General features: G+C 40.7%; 1 protein-coding gene across 2 annotated transcripts; it reads left to right on the plus strand.

Annotated features, from left to right (window-relative positions):
- The first annotated feature begins 655 nt into the window (after positions 1–655).
- nadka (NAD kinase a) lies at positions 656–21,156 on the plus strand. 2 transcript variants are annotated; one of them, XM_041945352.1, is made up of 12 exons: positions 656–790; positions 1,601–1,777; positions 6,594–6,677; positions 13,667–13,796; positions 14,237–14,345; positions 14,462–14,547; positions 14,638–14,740; positions 14,883–15,025; positions 16,241–16,340; positions 17,582–17,739; positions 18,093–18,175; positions 18,631–21,156. In XM_041945352.1, the coding sequence occupies exons 2-12, from the start codon at positions 1,626–1,628 to the stop codon at positions 18,776–18,778; spliced, it is 1,296 nt and encodes a 431-aa protein (XP_041801286.1). In that variant the 5' UTR covers positions 656–790; positions 1,601–1,625; the 3' UTR covers positions 18,779–21,156. The 2 variants fall into 2 exon arrangements, with proteins under 2 accessions (XP_041801286.1, XP_041801287.1); XM_041945353.1 differs by lacking the exons at positions 656–790; positions 1,601–1,777; positions 6,594–6,677 and adding an exon at positions 11,274–11,650.
- Positions 21,157–21,200: the final 44 nt, after the last annotated feature.

The following is a 21,200-nucleotide window of genomic DNA, read 5'->3' on the forward strand; positions in this document are numbered from 1 at the left end:
AAGGCCCCAGGTCAGACCCCTAGGGGGCAACAGGGACCAAATTTCTACCTCAGGGCCCCCAAGCCATTCAGAGCAGCTAGACAAGATTTGGTCTTGTTGCATCACTGTCCAGATTGTGTCACCATTCAGATGAATTGTAAACAGTTGCCACTTTGTGATGAACTGTGTCTGTCTTCAAAATCACACTGAAATATACAGAAGGGACACAATATGCTTTCCTAAATTTGGAATTATCAATATCAACAATTAAGCAATGCATTGGCATATTAGTAAATTAAGCACAAGTACAAGAGAGGAAAAAAGCTTCTATTAATTGTATATTATACAAGAATAATTCTAATTATGTTTGTTATTATATTATAGATTATAATGATAATTCTACTCAACAGTTACATATTCTAAAAATAAACAGTGGATTTAGGAATATAGTATAATATTATAACTTTGGTTTGATTAAGATGCATGACAGGCTCACAACCTAAGCCCGTAAAATGTGATTTCTTTGTTATACTGTCGTTACACAGTTACCTGTCCCATGTGATCTATGGGAAGTTATACTGTATATTGACGCCCCTTGGCTCAGTGGGGCTGGGGAAGTCGTCCAACATGACGTCGGTGAGGAGAGAGCCTTTGATTGGCCGGTGAGTATCAGGAAGTGAGGAGCTGCCTGTTGACAGCTCTCTTGTGAAGTTAGATGTTGTAACATCATTATCTGATGGGAAAATGGTGAGGCTGTGATCTTCGCTGCGGTCCACATTCGTGTCGTCCCTTAAAGCGCTGTTGGTTAAAGGTAGCGTGGCCACAGAAGTGGATAATGTTACGCTTTGTGTTGAACATACCTAACGAATATCTTAGCTCGCTAACTAGCTTAGCGCTAGCTTAGCTAACTCACTGTGTATATATTACCATCTGCCTCCGTCACCATTCATCCGCTTAACAGTCATGTATGTCGGTGTCGGTAAATCAATCATTAGATTTGTGGAAAACTGATTATTGGCAAAGCTAGCTAGCTTAAGTGATAACGAGGCTGCTAGCCTCACTAAGATGTAACCACATTATTAAACTGTATATAGCTAAGTTATAGCTAGCTGTTAATCCAGTTGGTTAGCCAACGGTAACCACACACGATGGAACTCGTAAAAACCTTATGTGCTGCTTTAGACGTCTCTTTGGCGTAACTTTAGTGTTTATCAGAATGTAACAGACATTTCAGTAGTACTGTTTAAACTTGATATAGACTTAGAAATAATTTTAGCTGAACAGTATTGTTTTGTAATTTGTCGAAGGCTTTTTATTCAACCAATGTTAAAAGAACATTTGCAGATTTTTTTGCAGTCCGGTGGATTGTACAGTATGTTTACCGAATCACAGACTGACTCTTATTTATCTATGTATAGTATGTAAAACAGTGTTTTATAAGGCGTTTATGCTTTTATGAAGCATCAGTTAAACTGCTATTTTTCTCAGTGGACTTTGGAGCTGCCTTTCCACCGTGCAAGAGAGATTAGATCAGGGCTGTCTGTGTAACTCATCTGACTAATGATTGTATGCCTGTTAGCATGTGAGCCAAACTTCTTAAATGATTCGTGTGTCCTCTCAGTTTACTTGCAGCCTGGCTGTCTGAGATGGATGGTGGAGAGGAGGTCAGAGTAGAAGCTGCCCCACGCTGCTGCTCCACCTGTGACGGAGGGGAGGTCTCTGGCCGCAGCCTGGCTCGACGCAACAGGAAGACCCGCAGCCTGAGCACATCTTCAGACAGCAGCTCCTCCGAGTACAGGTGGGTGTTGCACAGGGGCCCACACATGCAACATGACCTCTTAAGGTGATGACAAACGCGTTATTATGTTTGGAGCTACAGGCCGCAAGTATTGTATGACTAGATAACTACTAGGTGCCATCCTGTCCTAGACCATGCATTAAACCAGCTTGTTTTCTGGAAACAGTACAAAATATGAGCTGTTATTATTGATAATGGTCTCACTGATAAATGTGGAATCTGTCTTTAACCTGGCTCGTGTCCTCTGTTGTCTCTCACTGGCCAAAACAGTATATACATTTACCCATCAGACATATCACCCTTGTGTTAAGTAATCTAAATCTAACCATGCCTGGTTTTGCTACATGTTCAGTTCTGTATTGATGCTTTAGACGCAGTCTAGCTTGTCATGACATAATGTGTTTGGTTAAGGATTAAAATAATGAACTGAGAGAACCTGCCTAGGTGTGCCTGGTCCTGGTGGATAAACATTTTGATGTAATAGAGCACATTGCTACAGCACAATAACATGACAGAATTTCTGCTATGTCGTGTTTAAGAGCAGATTGTAAAAGTTTCATGAGAAATGTTATTGAAACGGCCTTGTGACATGATCCGGGTTGCAACACCTCAGACATTTTAGACACGCACATGTACAGTCCCTTCAGCCATCACATGAATGTCGTCAAGGAAATAGAGCGTTTAAGGCCTGAAATTTTTGTCACAGTGGATGTTGCAAGGACTTTGTTTGTATGTTTTAGCAATGGTATTGAGGTTTCTCACAAGGAGAAGTGAAAAGGCGGGGGCCTGTCTTGACATGTCCTTAAAGTACCAATCAGGACTGTCCCATTAATGATGAGGAAATGAGGAATTGAACAGTCATTCAAATGTTACATTTGTCCAAGATGTTGAAATGCACTGCACAAATACTTTCAATAAATAGTTTCACTGAGTGATCCTAATTTGGCAGCAACCCTTCTCATTTTTGTGACATTTGACTGAAGAGCACAATGGTGACTTTAGGCAAACAAACAGCTGTTTCGACCTTTGAATAGGAAGGTGATGAATTCTGTAAAGTGACTTTATGATTTTAGAGCAGTGACTCATAAAAAACATGAGGGAAGTGGGTTTCCCTTGTCTGAAGGGTGCTTAGAGTCTGAATGTGAGTTTGGTTAAAAGGAAGGAGTTTAATTTATTTTTGTACATAGTAGCACCATTATTAGCTTAGAAATATTGTTGTTCTCTGGGTAAATAGGTAGATTTCTTTGAACATATGGTATTGACTTATGGTATTGACTGATGTATATATATATGTATATATATATATATTATTACACACACACACACACACACACACACACACATACACACACAAACACATAAGGGTCTTTCCATTATTTATGAACTGGGAGGATTTGCTGATTTTCTTTGTCCTCTATCATTGTAAACTGAATATGTTTAGGTTATTTACAGTTTTGTTAAACTGTTATAAATAAGGCATTTTAGGATGTCGCCTTTGACTCTTGGAAGTTGCAATGGGCTTATTTTTTTATTGTTTTTTCAAGTTTTACAGACTAACATTTAAAAAAGATCGTTGGGTTAATTAGTAATGAAAATGATAATTAGTTGCAGCAACAGCCTCCACCAAAATGTAAAGCAAAGTAATATTTGTTGTTATTAATATCTGAAATTTGAAATTGTATTGGAGTACATTTTGGTTCTTTCATGTGTTGCAGTGTCAGAGTTTCCAGCCATGTTTTTTCCAGCCATGTTTTCCCTTTTGGTTGTGCTGTTGCTGAGTTGGTGAATGTAAATATTAAAGCTGCATTCAAAACATTTTGTCCACAAGAGGGAAGAAGTACTCTAAAACAAGCTGACAGACATACATCACTGTCTTGCATAATAAAGATGCAACAAAGAACAATAATCTGATCGGGGCAGAGCAGCTGACTTGATAAGACACTGGGACACATGACTTTCTTTATTTGCTGAGCAGCTGACTTGTTAATAATTCTCTGTGTGTAAGTTACAACAAGAAAAACCTGTCATATTACTCTGATCCCTTTCATTCAGTTTTAATATGAAAATGTTGATGAATGCAGCTTTAAGAGCCGCTAAACAGCAGATGGTGAATTCACAGAATCAGACAGCTAAGAGGATTTGCTGGCTGATGTGATGCAGCTTGAATGCCTCTGAAGTTAGAGGCAGTCGTCTAGTATTCCTCCGTCAGAGCTCAGAGACACTGACCTTTCATTCCCAACACAATTGTATTGTTCCGACGTCTGGAAAGTCAGGGTGTGCTCGAATTTTCCAACTGACATCAGATGTGTTTGTGTTAATGAGATGCCAATTAAAACAGTTTGGCTTGATTTCATCAGTTACTGATACAATATTTGTATTGCAGGTAGGCGAGATCAAAGTGTTTGTTTCTCAAGCATTTCACAATGATTTATTACCATTTGTCTTGACACAGCATTAAAGGTCAGCACATTCTAATGTCATATGGTACTACACTAATAATCAGATAGACTGGTGGTTAGTCATAGCTGGGTGACCACATAAATGCCCACACTACATGAAAAAAGCAGATATCAGCTGATGATGAATTAAATTGTGGAAATCCTTTGGCTCAGTCTCAGTCAATAAATGTGTCAATAACTGTGGCTTCACATCTCCTTTTTCCTTTAAAACGGAGAAATGAAAGTGGAATTAATTTGATGAGAAACTGAACATGAAGATGCATTTAGAAATGTAGGAATTTTAGAGCCCTCCATCAGCAACCAAGGGTGTACAACATCGGCCGTTCTCCAATTCATCTTCAGTGTCTTGTAAATGATGGAAACAGGGCCAGTGTGGCTGGGGTGTGGCTGTAATGCCCTTTCTGCCACACGGCCACTTTCGGCATGCCCTGACTTGAAGAAGGTAGCGGATTTCCCCATGTAGAACAACAGGCGACGCAGCAAGTAAACAAACTCGTGTGTCCCGGTGTCTCCGTCATCACGCTGGACATGAACAATAGCGCGAGATTTCTCCCGCTGCGTACACTTTAACAGCTAACTAGTTAGCTAACAATTGACGTCCTGTGATAAGCACAAGCTGCTGTACGCTTTAAGTATTAATATACGGGTGACTTTACAAGCATAATCCTGCAGTGTTTGCTAACTACGAGCGTACATGGAGTTTCTAAGTTGCTGTGAGACCTGACTTACCGCTCATGTGTAGTCGGCAGTGATACTAGCTCTCCAGGCACGTCCTGTGTTAAAATCTGAAAGAACGGATGAAACTCACTATCGACCCGGTCAAAGGACGCGCCCTGTTTTTACCCGCTACTACACTGAGAATTAACGTTGTCATGAGTCGGTGTTAAATTCGGCGTGTATCTGATACAGCAGCCAGCCCGTATTTTAGTGAGAAATCTCCATTTTTCTCATGGCCGTCTCCCACTAGAATAGGGCAGCCAACCAACGGAGGCTGCTAGGGAGCTGAGGTGACAAGATCCAAAGTCTGTGAAGTTTGTATAGAAATATATTTTATGGATTATATTGATGCCGAACTGACAAGAAGAATGTCGACATATTACGCATTAAATGTTGTGTTTCTAAAGTAATATATATATATATATATTTTTTTAAATATTTTGACACCCTCTCAGAAACACTAGATAACTGCTTAAATGTGATAATGTGTGTTTGTATTGATTGCTAACGGTGGCCGATCAGCCTAATTATCAGCTAATTATGCTCAGTTTCTAAAGGCAGTGCACAGTAAATGGCTGCCCTACGTGTTCGTATTCTTCAAGTAGTTTCCTAAACATGATGTCCGTGATGGTGTTAATATTATGACTCCTATTGAAACTTGAAAGCTCAACATTGTCGTTGCCCTCTTTCTTAAAGCTTCTCTTAAAAGGTAGCATTACAATTATTCACCCAGAAACAGCTAATGTTCCTCTGTATAATATGACCTCTTTCTGTCAGCTGTTGCGTGTGTCTGCAGTTTATCCAGTGACTAAAAGAGATTAGTAGTCTTGCCCTGAGACATTTCTCATCTGTGTGTTTAGTGTATGGCATGTAAAAAAGTGTTTTTTCAGTTATTGTTATTGTACCATTTGGTCCAGGCCTTGGTCACCTACATTTTGTCCATTATGCTGCAATACATTTGTATTTGTCAAAGTCCAGAGTGGCCCGACACACAGCTATAGAGGTCTGTCTCGGTGCCACACTATGTAGGCAAGGTAAGTAATATGAATTTGCCTTTTGCTTCTGGCAAACTAGTGGTCTGCAGGCACACAAAACACTGTGGACATGAGATATTCCTTTATTCCTTTATGCTCCATCAGCAAACCACAGGTGGGACAGGCACGGATGGAGGGACAGTCAGCGACTCCCTTCACATCCACAAAGTTGATATATGTATTTGTCAAAAGCCAAAGTGGCCTTGCCCTAACAATGGCTTAATTCCAGTCCCGTGGAAATGTTATTTTACATATCAGAACTGAAACAAAATTAAATTTTGCGGTGCGTCTTGGTAGCCGAATGGTTATAGAGCATGTCACAGCTGTCGTGTTTTGATTCAAGCCAGCAACCTTTGTTGTATGTCATGCCCCCTCCCTCATGTCCTGTCAGCCTCTTCACTGCCTCTGTCCAACAAAGGTAGAAAATCCTCAAAAAAAAAAAAAATGCTCACACAATGAGACTTTACTTCTTTTTTTTTACTGTTTGAAATGGCTTGCATTCGAAAGCCTTTGTGTTTACTGTCAGTTGTAGGTGATAGTTTGCATTTTTGCCCTGTAGTGGCAGTTGCACAAACCTGAATATTTGCTTGTCATCCTCTCCTTCAGGAGGAATCAGTCTCTTCATGGACCAAGCCCTGTGACCACATTCGGCCCGAAGGCATGCATGCTGCAGAATCCACAAGCGGTAATGTAAGTCAGACAGCAAATGGGTTTTGTATCATTAAGACTGTTTGCACCCTTTTTTTGTATTGTTTGTCTTTGTCATCCCAGACATTAGTCAACATAAGAGTCACTTTAGCCTTTGTAGCACCAAAAATCATGAAAGCTGTTGCTTTTAGGTCATGCTGAGCCAGTAATGAGTTTACAGTGTGGGGTCAGTTGTTACACTGTTAATATCAGACCACCATCATTGTGGTCAGTACTGTTTTAACTAGAAGACTTCGCTGTCAGATGTTGCTTACTTACTTGGTAAAAACCTGCTGGTAAAGCCTGAACAACACTTTCCCCATGCTACATAAAATCATTCAAAGATGTTGAAATTTTGCAAGCTGTAGAAATGTCTGAACTTTGCACATGTGCGATGTTCTAACACGTCTTGTTAAAAAGACGAGAAATTTTACCTACAACAGCATGAGGCCAGGTCAGTAGAGCTGGCTGCCAGCAGACACTATGAAAAACAAATACCTGCCAGTTAATGGTTTGACCATCTTTTCATGTAGCTTTCCAGAAGTTTCCATCCTGTTGAAAGTCAATTGGACGTCATGTAACATAAATTGTATTTAAAAACAAGTATCAAACATCAAACCTGTTCCTTGTCAGTCCACTGGTGCAGTTTTTCTACATGGTAGAAATAAACAGATAATCTTCTCTTTATTAATCTTTAACTTTACCAACCAAGAAAATTCAGGTTTAACTTGAGTCGGTTCATGTACGAGGTTACCACATTAGCTTGTAGCTTAGTAGGTGTTGGTCAAATCATGAAATCATGCAGCTATGCAAAGTATACAGGACATGGAAAAAAAGGCCTCCATACATGCACTTTATATTTACTTCTTCATGTGCAAACAGACCATGCTGCTGAGCAACATCTGGCTGAGTGACATCGCTCTCACTTGTTTCTGATGAGAGTAAATGAAGCTGTACTCATTCTTCCTGTAAGTGGTGAATACAGCATACTGATCTGTGTGGTATACTTCTCCTAAGCTGGTTGTTTATGAGAAGTGTTTAACTTCAGTCTTCCACTGTCATTTCCTAATATCCTCTTATGTAAGCTCAGAGTTAGGAAAAAAGTATTGCACACTGTATACGAGTGTCACACGCATACAGTCTTTATTCTTGTTTCATCTAAAGGGACATATTGAAAACCAAAGTTGTGCTTTGTGGCTTCACTAATGCAACTGCCAAAGGTTCCCTACTATTATGGAAGATGCGTTAAAGCATGCGCATATATTCATATTTATCTCATTTTGAACAGCATGTCTGTCTGAACATCCGACCAACAGACATGTCTTACTTTTGACATGATCGTATGCAAAGTGATGGTGAAATTCAGAAGTTTTAAGGCAGTGACATGTGTTTCATTATCTGTGCTCGACTCCAACGCTTTGGATTTTATCTGCTGTTTAATCTAATTCAGACTATTAGGTCAGAAGTGGAGCAGGACAATAATCCTAAACATTCAGACAAGGCAATCCAGGAATTTAAGAGGTTAAACGGGAGTGTTCTTGACTGCTCAAGTCCGTCACCTGAACTTAGTCTAACTCAGCGTGGGATTGACTTGTTGAAGCCCCCGAAACCGGTAGAACGGCATATCGAAAAAACTGAAATGTGTCTGTTGCACTTAAAGTTGAAGCATTGAATGTTTGCTCACATTCATAATCTTGTTTACTTATTGAAGATGATTTATATGTTTGTTACACCAGTTTTAGACTATTTATTATTGACTATTTATTATTGTTTTTTATTCATATCAATATCTATATATATGCATATATAATACATAAGTTTATAAACTGACAAGCAACATTTAACATTTGAGAACATTGGCAAAAACAAGCAGGAAGTGAAGATGTCTGTGCGACAGGCCTGACGGAGCATCATCTGAAAGATGCCAAGTGTCCACTATGTGTTGGACTTGAGCCAGTCAGACTGCAAAGGATCTGCAGCCAGACATAAATATGTAATGACTTCATTTAAGCCAAGTCTCCTGAAATTGAACAACTGTATATTTAAAGGCCTACACTTCCTACACTGTTCCTCTGATGTGAATGTAAACTCCCTCACATTACAGCTGACAGTTGCCACTTTTAACCTCACAATTATTTGTCAGTTCAAATCCAGTGTGTCGGAGTACAGAGTCAAAACAACCAAAAATTTGTAATTCGTAATACTTGAACTCTGAATTTCAAGGTAGAGAGAAAGAGGGTAGCTTTCTGAGGCAATCTTGACTCAAGGCCCACTTACTTGCTTTTTCCAAACCACATTAGTTGATGAAGACTAAGAGACCTTGAGGGGACTTAAATTCCTACATGTGAGATGCTGGAATAAGAGAAAGGTGACTCATTTTCCGTCGATAGGCTAATCGTTTACTTGATTGATCTTTTCAGCCCTACTATAAAGTATTCCAATGCAGTAACCCTGTGGTAAACACTACCTTCATAAAGCTCCAAGTACTAACCGTTTAGACTGTATAAGAGACATTGGTTCATTTAATATATTTGTAAGCCTGTTATTGCAATGCTACATCTGTTCCTCAAATTGTTGTTTCAGTTTATGATGTAATGATGATGCCAACACTACAATATCTATTTAATGAGTCAGTAAGCAGAGTTATAGAAGACTCGTGATGTTTTCCTGTCAAAGCCTGGTCAGACTGTTGGCCTCTTGACTCCCTCAGTCACATAAGTGGCTCCCAGCACTGTTTCTTTTAGCCCACAGTAATTGAAGGATTAGCTTCCTCAAAGCTGCTAGACAGGTTAAAAGTAGCAAAACCAGGCTATCTTTATTCCAAAATAAAGCTTAGGCTGTAGTAACCTAAGGAAGACACAGTTCCACTGAGGAGTGCTGCGCACACATTCTTGAAAATATGAACCAACAGAAGAGGTGACCAAAGACCAAAGTTTAGAGTTTAGACCATCCGAAACTGAAAACTGACCGTTCATTTATTCTGTGTGGAAGGGTGTGGTTGTGATACTGCCCAAGGTAGAGCTGCACGGCCAGCTTGTTGTTTTTGTTTGTTTTGTATTGCTTTGGTCATTAATTGTTGGAAAGCGTTTGTTGGTCAGCTACAGAGAGAATGTCCACCCAGAACGATGGTCCACGACGCCCCGAACACACCCTGAAAGCAAACACAACCATGACTCAAGGAGTCATTTCAGTTCCACATGTCCTCTCTTTAATTTCGTCTTGCATCTGCGGAGCTGCAGGCATGAGATGAAGTCAAATGATTCCAAAGTACCAGTTTGTCAATAATAATTGAGTGTGTAAACTACTGTAGGCATTTGAGAGGTTCCAGGACATGAAAAGTAAACAAAAGGAACTGAGCATATTTGCTATTCTGTTTTAATCACCTAGTTCCACAGCTGATTGCCTGACAGCTAAAACATGAAAGAACTGAACTGCAAAGCCAAATGCTCTATTCCAAACTGTGGAAAACCAGCTGTGAGTTGCATCGTTATCAGACGCCTCACTAAAGAGAAGCAGTTCCAACCATTGGAGAGGTTAGTTTGGCGCCGCCAATGGGGGGCGCGGGGGCCAAGACCACTGTGAATCAATTGCTGGCCCCTCCAGGTGAGCCCACTCCTTCCCCCCATTGCATATGCATAATAAGCTTCTCAGGTGGTACCTAATGACCAGTGACCATCACCGTGTGTAGCACCCTTATGAAAAATCTGTGGGGAGGCCACTGACAAGGGCCCTTAAATAAAGTAAAAAGTAGTACGGCCCTTCATTCCTCACTGCCGCCTTAAATAGTGGACATTATTCTTTGTTTGTGGCATGTTTTGGTCCAATGTACAATACATGAAAGTTATGCTGCAAGTTCCTTTTAATATAGTACGTGATCCTACGCAGCTAGTGGAAATCCATAGTTCTCACGATAAAGACCATTAATAAGTTAACCAGTAACAAAGCAGCTCTCACAAATGTTTGCCGATGAACAGAACTGGTTGTATTTAAGTTATCATGGTGAGTGTAGTGGGGCAGTAGGACTCTCTGCTACATGCTGTTGTATTCCCATAACACATAATTACACAATTTATCCACGTAGCCCTGTTGATACATTTCACCCCAGACTTCCCCTTCTAGCACGTCAGCTGGCCACAGTGTCTCTTCTTGAAAATGATCAAAAAATGAAACAGCCACTGGCTGTACTTGAAAATACATGATCTTTTTTTTTCTTCATAAAATTTGAATTAGCCTGGGAAGTCAAGCTTTTTTTTAATGGGTAGAATCATGACCGCTAAAGTAATAAATCAGAGTGATAGAGTGTATGTTTCCCATAGTATCTATCAGTCTGGAATTGAAATAACTAAGTCTTAACAAAAAGAAGAATGATCTTGGAACAGCAGATTGCTTGTTGCGTTAAAAGAGCTGTCATTATAGTGGATATACTAGTTTCAGAGACAGCAGTGTCATTGTTGTGTTTGATGAAATCATACCTGTCCAATAAGGAAAGCCCTTCCCTGAAATGGGCGGGTTCAGCACAGCAGAGTGGGCGGGAGCTGAGGTGGAGTCAGCCTTTAAGATGAGTGAAAGCTTTAATTCAGCAGCAGAATGCACCAGGAAGGTTTTACTGTTAAGTCCTCAGTGGGACAAATATAGCCACGGTGAATCCAGCTCGAGGGCTTGTTAGCTGATCCTGCAGCACCACCACCGCACATGGGGAGACTCTAGACTCTCAGGCAACCGGTGGCTGACTCACACCTCGACCGCAAGAGGTGAACTCCCTCAGTTGCTCCAGCTGCTCGACAATGCGCAGCGCTCGAGGAAGTTGTTAGAGGCAGAATGAGTTGTTGTGTCGGCGTGGGCCACCAGGACAGAGCCCCGTTCTCCAGCTGAGTCAGCCTGAAGCAGCATCCTTGTTACATGTGTACAGCCATGAAGTTCCAGTACACACTTCAGGACATTCCTGGTAACGACAACGAGAACACAGTGTGGAAATGGTGAGAGGAGTTTCCCTGTCTCTTTGAACAGAGAGAACATGTTTGATGGGTGAAATGTTTACTGGCAGCAGCAGGCAGTGTGTGGATTCCAGCCAACCAGATGCTCAAGAGAATTTCACTGCAGTGATCTATGAGTAATATCAAACTGATGCTTCAGACAGAGTAGATAATTATTTTTGTTTTTGTCTCTATTTTTTATGAGAAAATGAAAAATGTCTATTTGTTCAGTTTGTTGTATCAGGATTGGACTGATGCGGATTTTGGGAGCTGCTGTGAGCAAGGTTCAGCTGTGATATCAAGGTCTAGTCGTACCATATCAAGTGGTAGTTGGAACACGTTCCATGTGGCAGTGTTTGCATGTTGTCACAGGCTGGCTGTTGAAACTGCACGGCCCCGTGGAAGGTCAGGGTGTGGATGCTTTGTGGTGGTCAGAGGAGAAACTGTCCCTGAATAGATCACAGCTCGTCGCCGCTTCAAATGCTAATGAAGTTTTGCTTTGTGTGCTGGATTTGAAACCAGGCTTGCACAGCTTCAGTTTTCAGTTTGCACTTGTTCATGTTTGTGTCAATCATTCTGTGGTACCTTGATACACAGTATACACTAGTTACTAATTACTGCCTTTGTAAATAAGCTGTGGCAATTTTTAGGTTTGTCACTGTATTTTTTTCACGTTTTAGATTTTTTTTTTTGAATGGACAAAGAAACAGGAACAGGATATGTTCACATGATGCTGCTTTCTTATGTTCTTTGTCAAGGCTAAAGATTTTTGTTGAATCACCGTGAGCTGAGTTGAGTATCAGAGAGTGTTTGCAGGAGTCTGCAGGCTCATTTCATTGGGTGTACAAATGAAATCTCGGGGGTTGAGCTCCTGGCAGGATCCTCAAGTGAGAGATCACCTGCACGGCGTGGTGGCGTTATGTCAGGTCTCACAGGTATCATCAGGTCATATCATGTCGTCTTGATGTGATTGAATTGACTCAGATTGTTTGCTCTTTTTCGCAGATGCGATTGGGAATCATCCCCTCTTTCTCTGACGTAGTCTGTGTTGTCCATTGATTGGTCCAGCTGGGTGTGACTAGGCTTGAAGCTGCAATCCTCTACATGTGATGTCCGTAAATGTCATCATGTAATACCAATGCTAATCTAACACATTTACTTTGTGTTCGGCTATGCAGACGTATCCCTGCCTGCAGGAAATAACAAATTGACTTAGTCTAACCGTGTTTGACCAGATGACTAGACAGTTGTCTTGTTTGCCTTTGAACATTTTTAGACATTTACATGTAAGATTCATAACATCGTTACAACTGTCAACAAAGCAGTTTGCAATCCACTGCCTATTTGTTAGTCACAAATATAAGTGTATGTTAGCGGTAGCTTGTCATTTTTTGGTCTTTCTCATTTCACTTTCTTCGAATGTTGTATTTAGAAAATGTTGCCTCAAAGCTGTAACCTGTTGACAGACGTTTGTATTGTTACAAGCCCTAGACTTGGACCCCTTGGCTATTTCCGCTTCATTTTCCATATAATTTGGATTTGCTTCAGCGCTGTGGAGTTCAGACTTCCAAGCCTCCTCTTAGTGTAGTCATTATTATGTCTTGTTTTTCCTCTGGAAACATCCCCTCAGCCTCCTTTCCTGTAATGCACACTGGTTTTAAAAGCTGAGTTTTAGCAAGCTTTTTGTTTTTATTTCAAAGCACCAATGCGCCATTTTTATTTTAACTTTGTATTGTTGAAACATTTTACATTGTGTGAATGATATCCCTGACTCACCGTGAGGGCCCTGCAGACACATGCTGGTCAGCAGTATGTGGCAACAGAGCTCAACTTTAAGCCAGGGGCTCTAATTGGATAGCTATAAGCAGTCCTGGTTATGATGGACAGTAGGATGCTTCAGTTAGTTAACAGATATTACATCAGGGCTCAGGTCTATGCTGATGTAAGGGGGATTCCTTATCAAGAGGCCCTTGAGTCTGTTCTTCCCTCCTGAGGTGAACGCTGTGTTTGTGTGTTCAGGCACATCCAGGACCCGGCCAGCCAGAGACTGACGTGGAACAAGCCACCGAAAAGTGTCCTTGTCATCAAGAAGATACGAGATGCCAGTCTGCTCGAGCCTTTCAAAGAGCTCTGCGTATTCCTCACTGAGGTACGTCCACGAAGTCGCTGACACCGCTCAGCGTTGACCACAGCCCCCGATCAGGATTAACAGTGAATTGGCAGCTGTAGGATCAGTTTGACACCACAGTGTGCGTTCTTTAATTCAAATTCCTTGCTGTCAGATCAAGGCAAACGGCAAGAAACCTGTTGATTTTGATGACCTCACTGTCTTTTGATTGGTTGTCAGATGGCTGCGTCCCCTGAACACTCACTCCTAATGAAACTGTATTTTCTTTGCCTGTTCATGCTCTGAAGACTTGATCACAGTGACCCGTACTTAGACTCCACCATCAGGATACACTTTGGCTAATTATTGTGTCATCTACTCAGAACAGTGAAAATAAAGGCTAAATTATTAGCATAGATAGAGATTTTTTTCCGGTAATGTTCTTAATATTGTTGCTAATCTTCTTGTGTGTGTTGTTGTAGGTTAAAAACATGATTGTTTATGTGGAAAAGAAAGTCCTGGAGGATCCAGCCATTTCAGGTGATGAAAACTTTGGGACCATTACTAAGAAATTCTGCACTTTCAGAGAAGGTATGAAAACCAGCCACCAGTCTTCACTGTGATTGTATGGACACTATATGAACAAAATAAAAAGCAGGTAGGCTCTTAGATGAGGTATTTAAACATTTGTCCTCTATATTTGGCAGATCTTGATGACATTTCCAATCGCGTGGACTTCATCATCTGTCTTGGAGGAGATGGAACTCTGCTGTATGCGTCTTCGCTCTTCCAGGTATTCAGCGGCGTCTTTTGAAGACACCCTTTGTGTTTTTTTTTTGCTGGTATGGCATAACAGTTTTGTCCTCCCTTGTTTTACTTGCAGGATAGCGTTCCACCAGTTATGGCCTTCCACCTGGGCTCCCTGGGCTTCCTGACGCCTTTCAAATTTGACACCTACCAGTCTCAGGTCACCCAAATTATCGAAGGTACTGAATGCTCTCCAACCTGTCAGTCAGCCTCGGGCTTTCTGCAGCGCAGACACTCCTGTTCTGCTTGCAAAGCATGTATTGTGCTCCAGTCTCCATTTACGTAAGAAACTTCTTATACCTTTTTGTGTATTGTATTCAGGTAATGCTGCCATCGTCCTGCGAAGTCGCTTGAAAGTCCGGGTGCTGAAAGAGAACTGGGAGAAGAAGGCCAGAATGGACGACAACGGCATCATCCTGACCAATGGGGACACTGAAAGTAGCCGGAAAGCTATGCAGTATCAGGTAGTAGCTGCACCTTAGTCGTAGTCATTAGTCACAGCGAGCCTGTGATAACATGCAGTCATTATTATGTCTTGTTTTTCCTCTGGCAACATCCCCTCAGCCTCCTTTCCTGGAATGCACACTGGTTTTAAAAGCTGAGTTTTAGCGAGATCTCTGAGCTTTTCTTTTTTCTCAAAGCACCGATCTGGCATTTTTATTTTAACTTAACTTAACTTTTCCAGCAGGAGTAGCTGCACCTTAAACCAGTACTTTGGTATCTCTTTGCAACGAGAAAAACTTCTGGGCTCTAGCCAACAGTAAGATTCTTCTGTTCATCATTTCATGTCAGGTGATAAACAGCCCTGGTAGATGATTGACTCTGGTTTGCCAAAGCTGTCGCAAACACATACAAAAAGTTGTAAATGTAAATAAATGGTTGCATCCTAATAAAGAAACATATTTTATTAATTGGCAGCAGGATGCAGTTCCTCTAAAGCACTAGTGCACACTGTAAATCAGCGAAAATAGGTCACCCATGTGGATAATTACTCTGCTGTCTTCAAGCTGATGCCTGGGGGCTTTAAAATGTTGTTGAACTGCTATATATATATATATATATATATATATATATATATATATATATATATATATATATATATATATATATAAAAACAGTATCCGGGTTTATCTGTGCACAGCTGTATCTTGACCATCTCACTCATTGTCTGTCCCAACAAATAATCTTCATAAACCTGGATAAGGTGTTTACGTGTCACAGAGTGCTGCTTTCTATGTGAGTTATTGAGTACTTCAGGCAGCATATCCAGGTTTCTCAAAACCAGGATAAGAGGGTTGTACTGCGTAGGAAGTTCGACTCAGCCAGGCTCTCTTTGCATGAGCTGACTCGATAAAACCTAGAACCCCAGTCGGGTTAGGTGGTTAGCAGCTTTCTTTGTTTAAACCAGGTTTTCTTCATCAGACTCTGTGCTTATTCCCATAAAAAGGGGCATTTTTTGCTGAATTTGGGCTTTTTTTTCTGCACAAAATGGACCAATGACATGCTCACACTTACCGGGTTTCTGAAGGATCCAAAAACCTGATCACATCCAGGGTTCTAGTGCCCATGCAAATGCACTCAGTGACATCATGTGAGGTAGTGTAGGTGCAGGAGTTTGCGGTAAACTGGAACTAACAAGAGTTAACCTGTGGGTGTGTATTCCCTGTGTTGTGTTTCAGGTCCTGAACGAGGTGGTGGTGGACAGAGGACCCTCCTCCTACCTCTCCAATGTGGACCTCTTCCTGGACGGACACCTCATTACCACAGTGCAGGGAGACGGTGAGTGGGCACATAATCTGCCTCCATGCTCGGCCGACTGGGAAAATGTAAACACTTCCATGGGGTCAGTCTAATTGCACGGTGCCACCATGTCCAGAATCAGAGAGTGCCAACACGTAAATCAGATCAGCGTTGTATGTCGATAAGGCTGCCAGGCACTCACTTTCAGCCTGAGCGGTGTTTAATACACTGAGTAAAATCTGTCTGACAGCATAAACAAGACGGTCTGTGGACGGGGCAAAGTTTTCTCCTCAGATAGACATTACCGTTGTGTAAGAGAGGGCGTTCTTTCAAAATACAAATCAAAATCAAATCAATATGACAGGGTAGTAATGAATATATGAAATACAGTAAAGTATGCAATATTACAGCAAAATATTGAAAAATATAAAAGATCTCAGTGGAGTCACCGGTAGTCAGACCTCTGAATACATATCGTCTCTTGTACTTGAGTTTCTTAGGTCGGCACAGAGAAATTACAGGTTGCATGAGATTCTTGCAGTGTAACAGTGACAAAGAACATTTCAAGACTGCATGTAACAAATTAACTCACACGGCGGCTCAGTTTATTGACCTACTTGTAGTAAATATACTTGTTGAATGGCACACCCAAGTCCATGTCTAGATAAAAATGATCGACACCACTTACTGTTACAGTAAAAAACATGTAGAGGGAACAACAGTAATACATTGCTAACGCACATTTTTAAAAACATGTATTTTCAGTCCTGCAGTAGTGTTTTAAGAGCGAAACCTGTGCACCCATGCTTTTGTTTGCAACGCAAGTGTCCACTGTTCAGTTCCTGTTGGAATGTTAATGCATGAAATGCTTGTTTAAATTAGTACTTACACGATAACTCCATGAGTTTCAAAAATAAGAAAACACTTTTGATATTCAGTTGATTGTTTAAGTCGAGTGTAAAAGGGATTGTAAAATATTTTCTGGTTCTCCAGTGTTAGCATGTGCTGCTTTTCTCTGTATCATTTTCTCACTTTTTCTGTGAATCGAAGTGATGAAGAGGATGTTTAAGTTGCTGGAGTGTTAGTGTGACATGAAACAAGTTTTTTTTATAGATCATTTTTTGTGCCATATTTCAGTTTTTGTTGGACATTTGTGGAGACAATGCTTTTATTGTGACGGATGGAAGTTAGGTTGTCACCTGTTGAGGTGCAGTATTTGTACCTTAGCTGTGATATCGTGCTTTGGTTCACTCCATGCATGTGTCTCTGCGCCCCCTCAGGTGTGATAGTATCTACACCAACAGGAAGTACAGCGTATGCAGTGGCAGCAGGGGCTTCCATGATCCACCCCAATGTCCCAGCCATCATGATCACCCCTATCTGCCCACACTCACTCTCCTTCAGACCCATCGTGGTACCTGCCGGCGTGGAGCTCAAGGTATTCACACTGTTTGCTACTACAACAACGACACCTCTTAGCCAACTTTAAAGTTTTTGAGTTTTGGATTTGAATCATTTGGATACTGGCTGTATTTCTAATCAATAACTGTGTATGTCTGTCCAAAGAGTTTTACAGACTGAAACCCCAAATGATTAAATAAAAGATCATTTTGTTAGATGTGAATGAAACTGACTGGTGGACATTGAATTTCAGTAAAAGATGTGATTATAGAATGAGTAAGTCTCATTTCAGTTGAACATTGAGGTCAAAAACATGTTTTTTTTCTCTGGGGAAAAACAAACCCAATTCTTTTTGTGACTTCTCTTCATTCTTTGCTTGTCATGTTTTAGATAATGCTGTCACGCGACGCCAGAAACACTGCCTGGGTGTCATTTGATGGAAGGAAGAGACAAGAGATCTGCCACGGAGACAGGTAATTCCACATACTGAGCTGGTCCGCACACCCCACCCATACAAAGAGCGAGGCTGAGTAAATGAAGCAGAACAAAGCCCACAGACTCTGTAATGGATAACAAGGTTAACTCCTGCAGCAGCTGCCTCAACACTTTCAGGCTTTGTTACGTAACCTTATCAACCTGCTTTAATGGGCCAGATCCAGCTTCTTCCTCTGTGTAACTCTGTGTGAGATAATCACCTTCCTGGTTCCAGAAATGAGCTGCCTGTCATTTAGAGTTATTGAGGCATACTTAAACAAATGACCAGTGTTGCTTCAGGAGGAAGTCTTGTTGCTGCATCTGATGTCAACACCTCCTCTTTTGTTTTTTGTGATTGCGTATACCTGGACTTTTCCGTCCTCATTCAGCCAGCAGCCTTTCTGACACAAAACCCTTACTGTTTGTTTTTGTCTTTTTTCCATCCCTGTTCCAGTATTACCATCACCACTTCCTGCTTCCCCGTCCCCTCCATCTCCTTCCGGGACCCGGTGAACGACTGGTTCGAGAGCCTCGCCCAGTGTTTGCACTGGAACGTGAGGAAGAAGCAGAACTACCTCAGCTCAGAGGACGAGGAGTTCTGAGGCCGCATCCACGATCTTCAAGGTCTCCTCCAAGGTCTCAGGGCTCCTAAGTCCTAAGTTGGTTTTAGCTTGACCGTGCTCTGTGCCATTTTGTCTTTTGTGGATTGGGGGGGGGGGGGGGGTCTTACCAAACTCTATTCAGAAAAGTCTGCCATAATAATGTTGCCTTTCATAAGTATTAAAATTACTCCATAGAGCACTGTGTTGCTGCAGTCCTCCATGTTTGGAAAATAACATCAAATGAATAAATAAGACATTTTAAAATAAAATAGAATATGAATAAATTAGGTGAAATAAATAAACCAGCACATTCTGAAATAACACAATGAATGATTAAAACTCATCATATTATAAAATGTTTGTTTTGTGACAGTAGAGCTGTCACACTTTGAACTAAAAGGGCCATTAAGAAAAATGTTAATATAAAAATCAAAACAGACTTTTGACTTTTGAATAGAAACGTCTCCTATGTAAAAAAAAAAAAAAAACCTCTTCAATTAAAAAAATTGACAAAGAGTTAATTTTAAAAAAGTAGTTGAGTTTTGATAATTTATGAGATTATTTCAAAACGTATTGGACACCGTGCGACTCTGAACGTGAACCTAATCAAACTCTTCATGCTGCTCAGATGACCTGAGTGTGTGTGTTAGAAGTATGCAGCATCAATGAGGAGCCTGTAAAATGAAGAAAACATATCATGTTCTACTGTGTAAGCGCGTTGAAATGGCAGATTTATGAATGGAGTTTGGCCCCACTATTGTTCCAGGATTGTCCCTGTGTGTTTTCTGTCTGTGTGCTGTGAGACCTGGCCTTTTGAAGTCAAAACACGGTTGTAGAGAAGGTTTTTTTGTCTCGTAATCAAAAGGAAAGCGAGGCTTGGGATGATCTAGGACGAAAATGCACAAGGTCAGTTGTGGATGGCAGTCATTGCAGTACTCTTGGTGGGCAGAATCAGGTCTGTTCGAGCACTTTTTAACCTTAAAGACAGACAGTAGAGACACATGTCCTGCTTTAGAAACAATAAAAGCTAGTTCTCTCATTAGAGGCAATGGCCACATTGCAATTCACTGGAAAATGTTTTTAAAAAATCTCTCAGTTCAAGATTTCCTAAATTCTGTTCTGTTCAATCAAATCTGAAAAAACACATGTAATGCTATCAATGAATGAGGATTTTACACAATTTTAATGTTCTCCATGGGGAAGAGCAGATTGACAGCACACCTACTTGGCAATAGTGGCCCAAGTGTTCAGACTGTGCCTTAAACACTGGTTTCATTCATGTATGGAAGGATTATTTTTCAAGGTTTACATCACAGTCATTTTTTTAATCACACACATGCACAGATCTGTGATCTGTGCTTTTTTCTTGTAACCACGTGTTGACCGTTGTCTTTGCTGTGTGCAGCACATGACACTCGATTGACTAACCGAATCACAGAGTATGTTCCATAGTGCGTAGGAAATTCATTGTATGACGCCTCAGGGCTGCGGCGAGTTAATTACTTCTAGGCAAGGAGACCACAGTTCAGATGCCCCCTGCATCTTTTTAAGGTCTGTTTTTAAAATGTCCTTTAAGCCATAGCTGAACTCTGTAGGTTTTATAGACCAGTGTGTGTGGGTGATTTAAGGCTCTGTCACAGTCTATGTGAATACTTAAAGATGGCCTACCTTACATATCTGTTCACAGAAAACGTCTAGATGTTAATATATACATTGTGAACTGGCTGGACACATCGTGTCAGGGTGAAAATATGACAAGTGGTGACAAGTCTCAAGTGGACCAACTGAACTCTAAAAGGCAATCATTCCTTTAACTCTGTATATACACTATATGTGACGCTTGAATGGGATATATTTTGTAAAGTCTATATGTTTATTAACTGGTTTACAAAATATCATTGGTGAAAATAAATCTATTTGGTACTTTTTTACATGAATAAGTTCTTGGTGGTTAATTTGTTTATTGATGAAGAAAAGTCTGTTCAACAGTTCTGATTCTTGAACTCAATTTTTTGTCTGGAATTGGTCAAAGGGCAGTGAAATACATTCAAATAGAGCCAAAGCTTATTCTAAATACATTCCAAGACCACTTGAATAGTCTGATTTTCAGATGAAGTTCTTTGATCCATGTGTCAAAACCCAACGTGGTCTAAATGTTGGTCTGAGCTGTTGAGTCCCGGTGAAGCCCAGTTCGACTAAAAGCTTTCACTTCTCTTTTCAATGAAGCATTGTCAACTCCTCTCTTCAAGTGCTTTCCACTTTTATAACTCTGAGACTCTAACTCTGATTTTTGTATGGGTACGTTTGTTAATGTTTCTAATATGAATCCTGCTATTTTTTTTTCCAGAGCACTTTAATAAACAGAGAAAATGTAACCAGGAAGTGTGTATCCTCCTGTCTGATCAATGTGCTTCACAGTGCT

The sequence above is a fragment of the Chelmon rostratus genome, chromosome 10 (assembly GCF_017976325.1).
Source record: "Chelmon rostratus isolate fCheRos1 chromosome 10, fCheRos1.pri, whole genome shotgun sequence".
Lineage (NCBI taxonomy): Eukaryota > Metazoa > Chordata > Actinopteri > Chaetodontiformes > Chaetodontidae > Chelmon > Chelmon rostratus.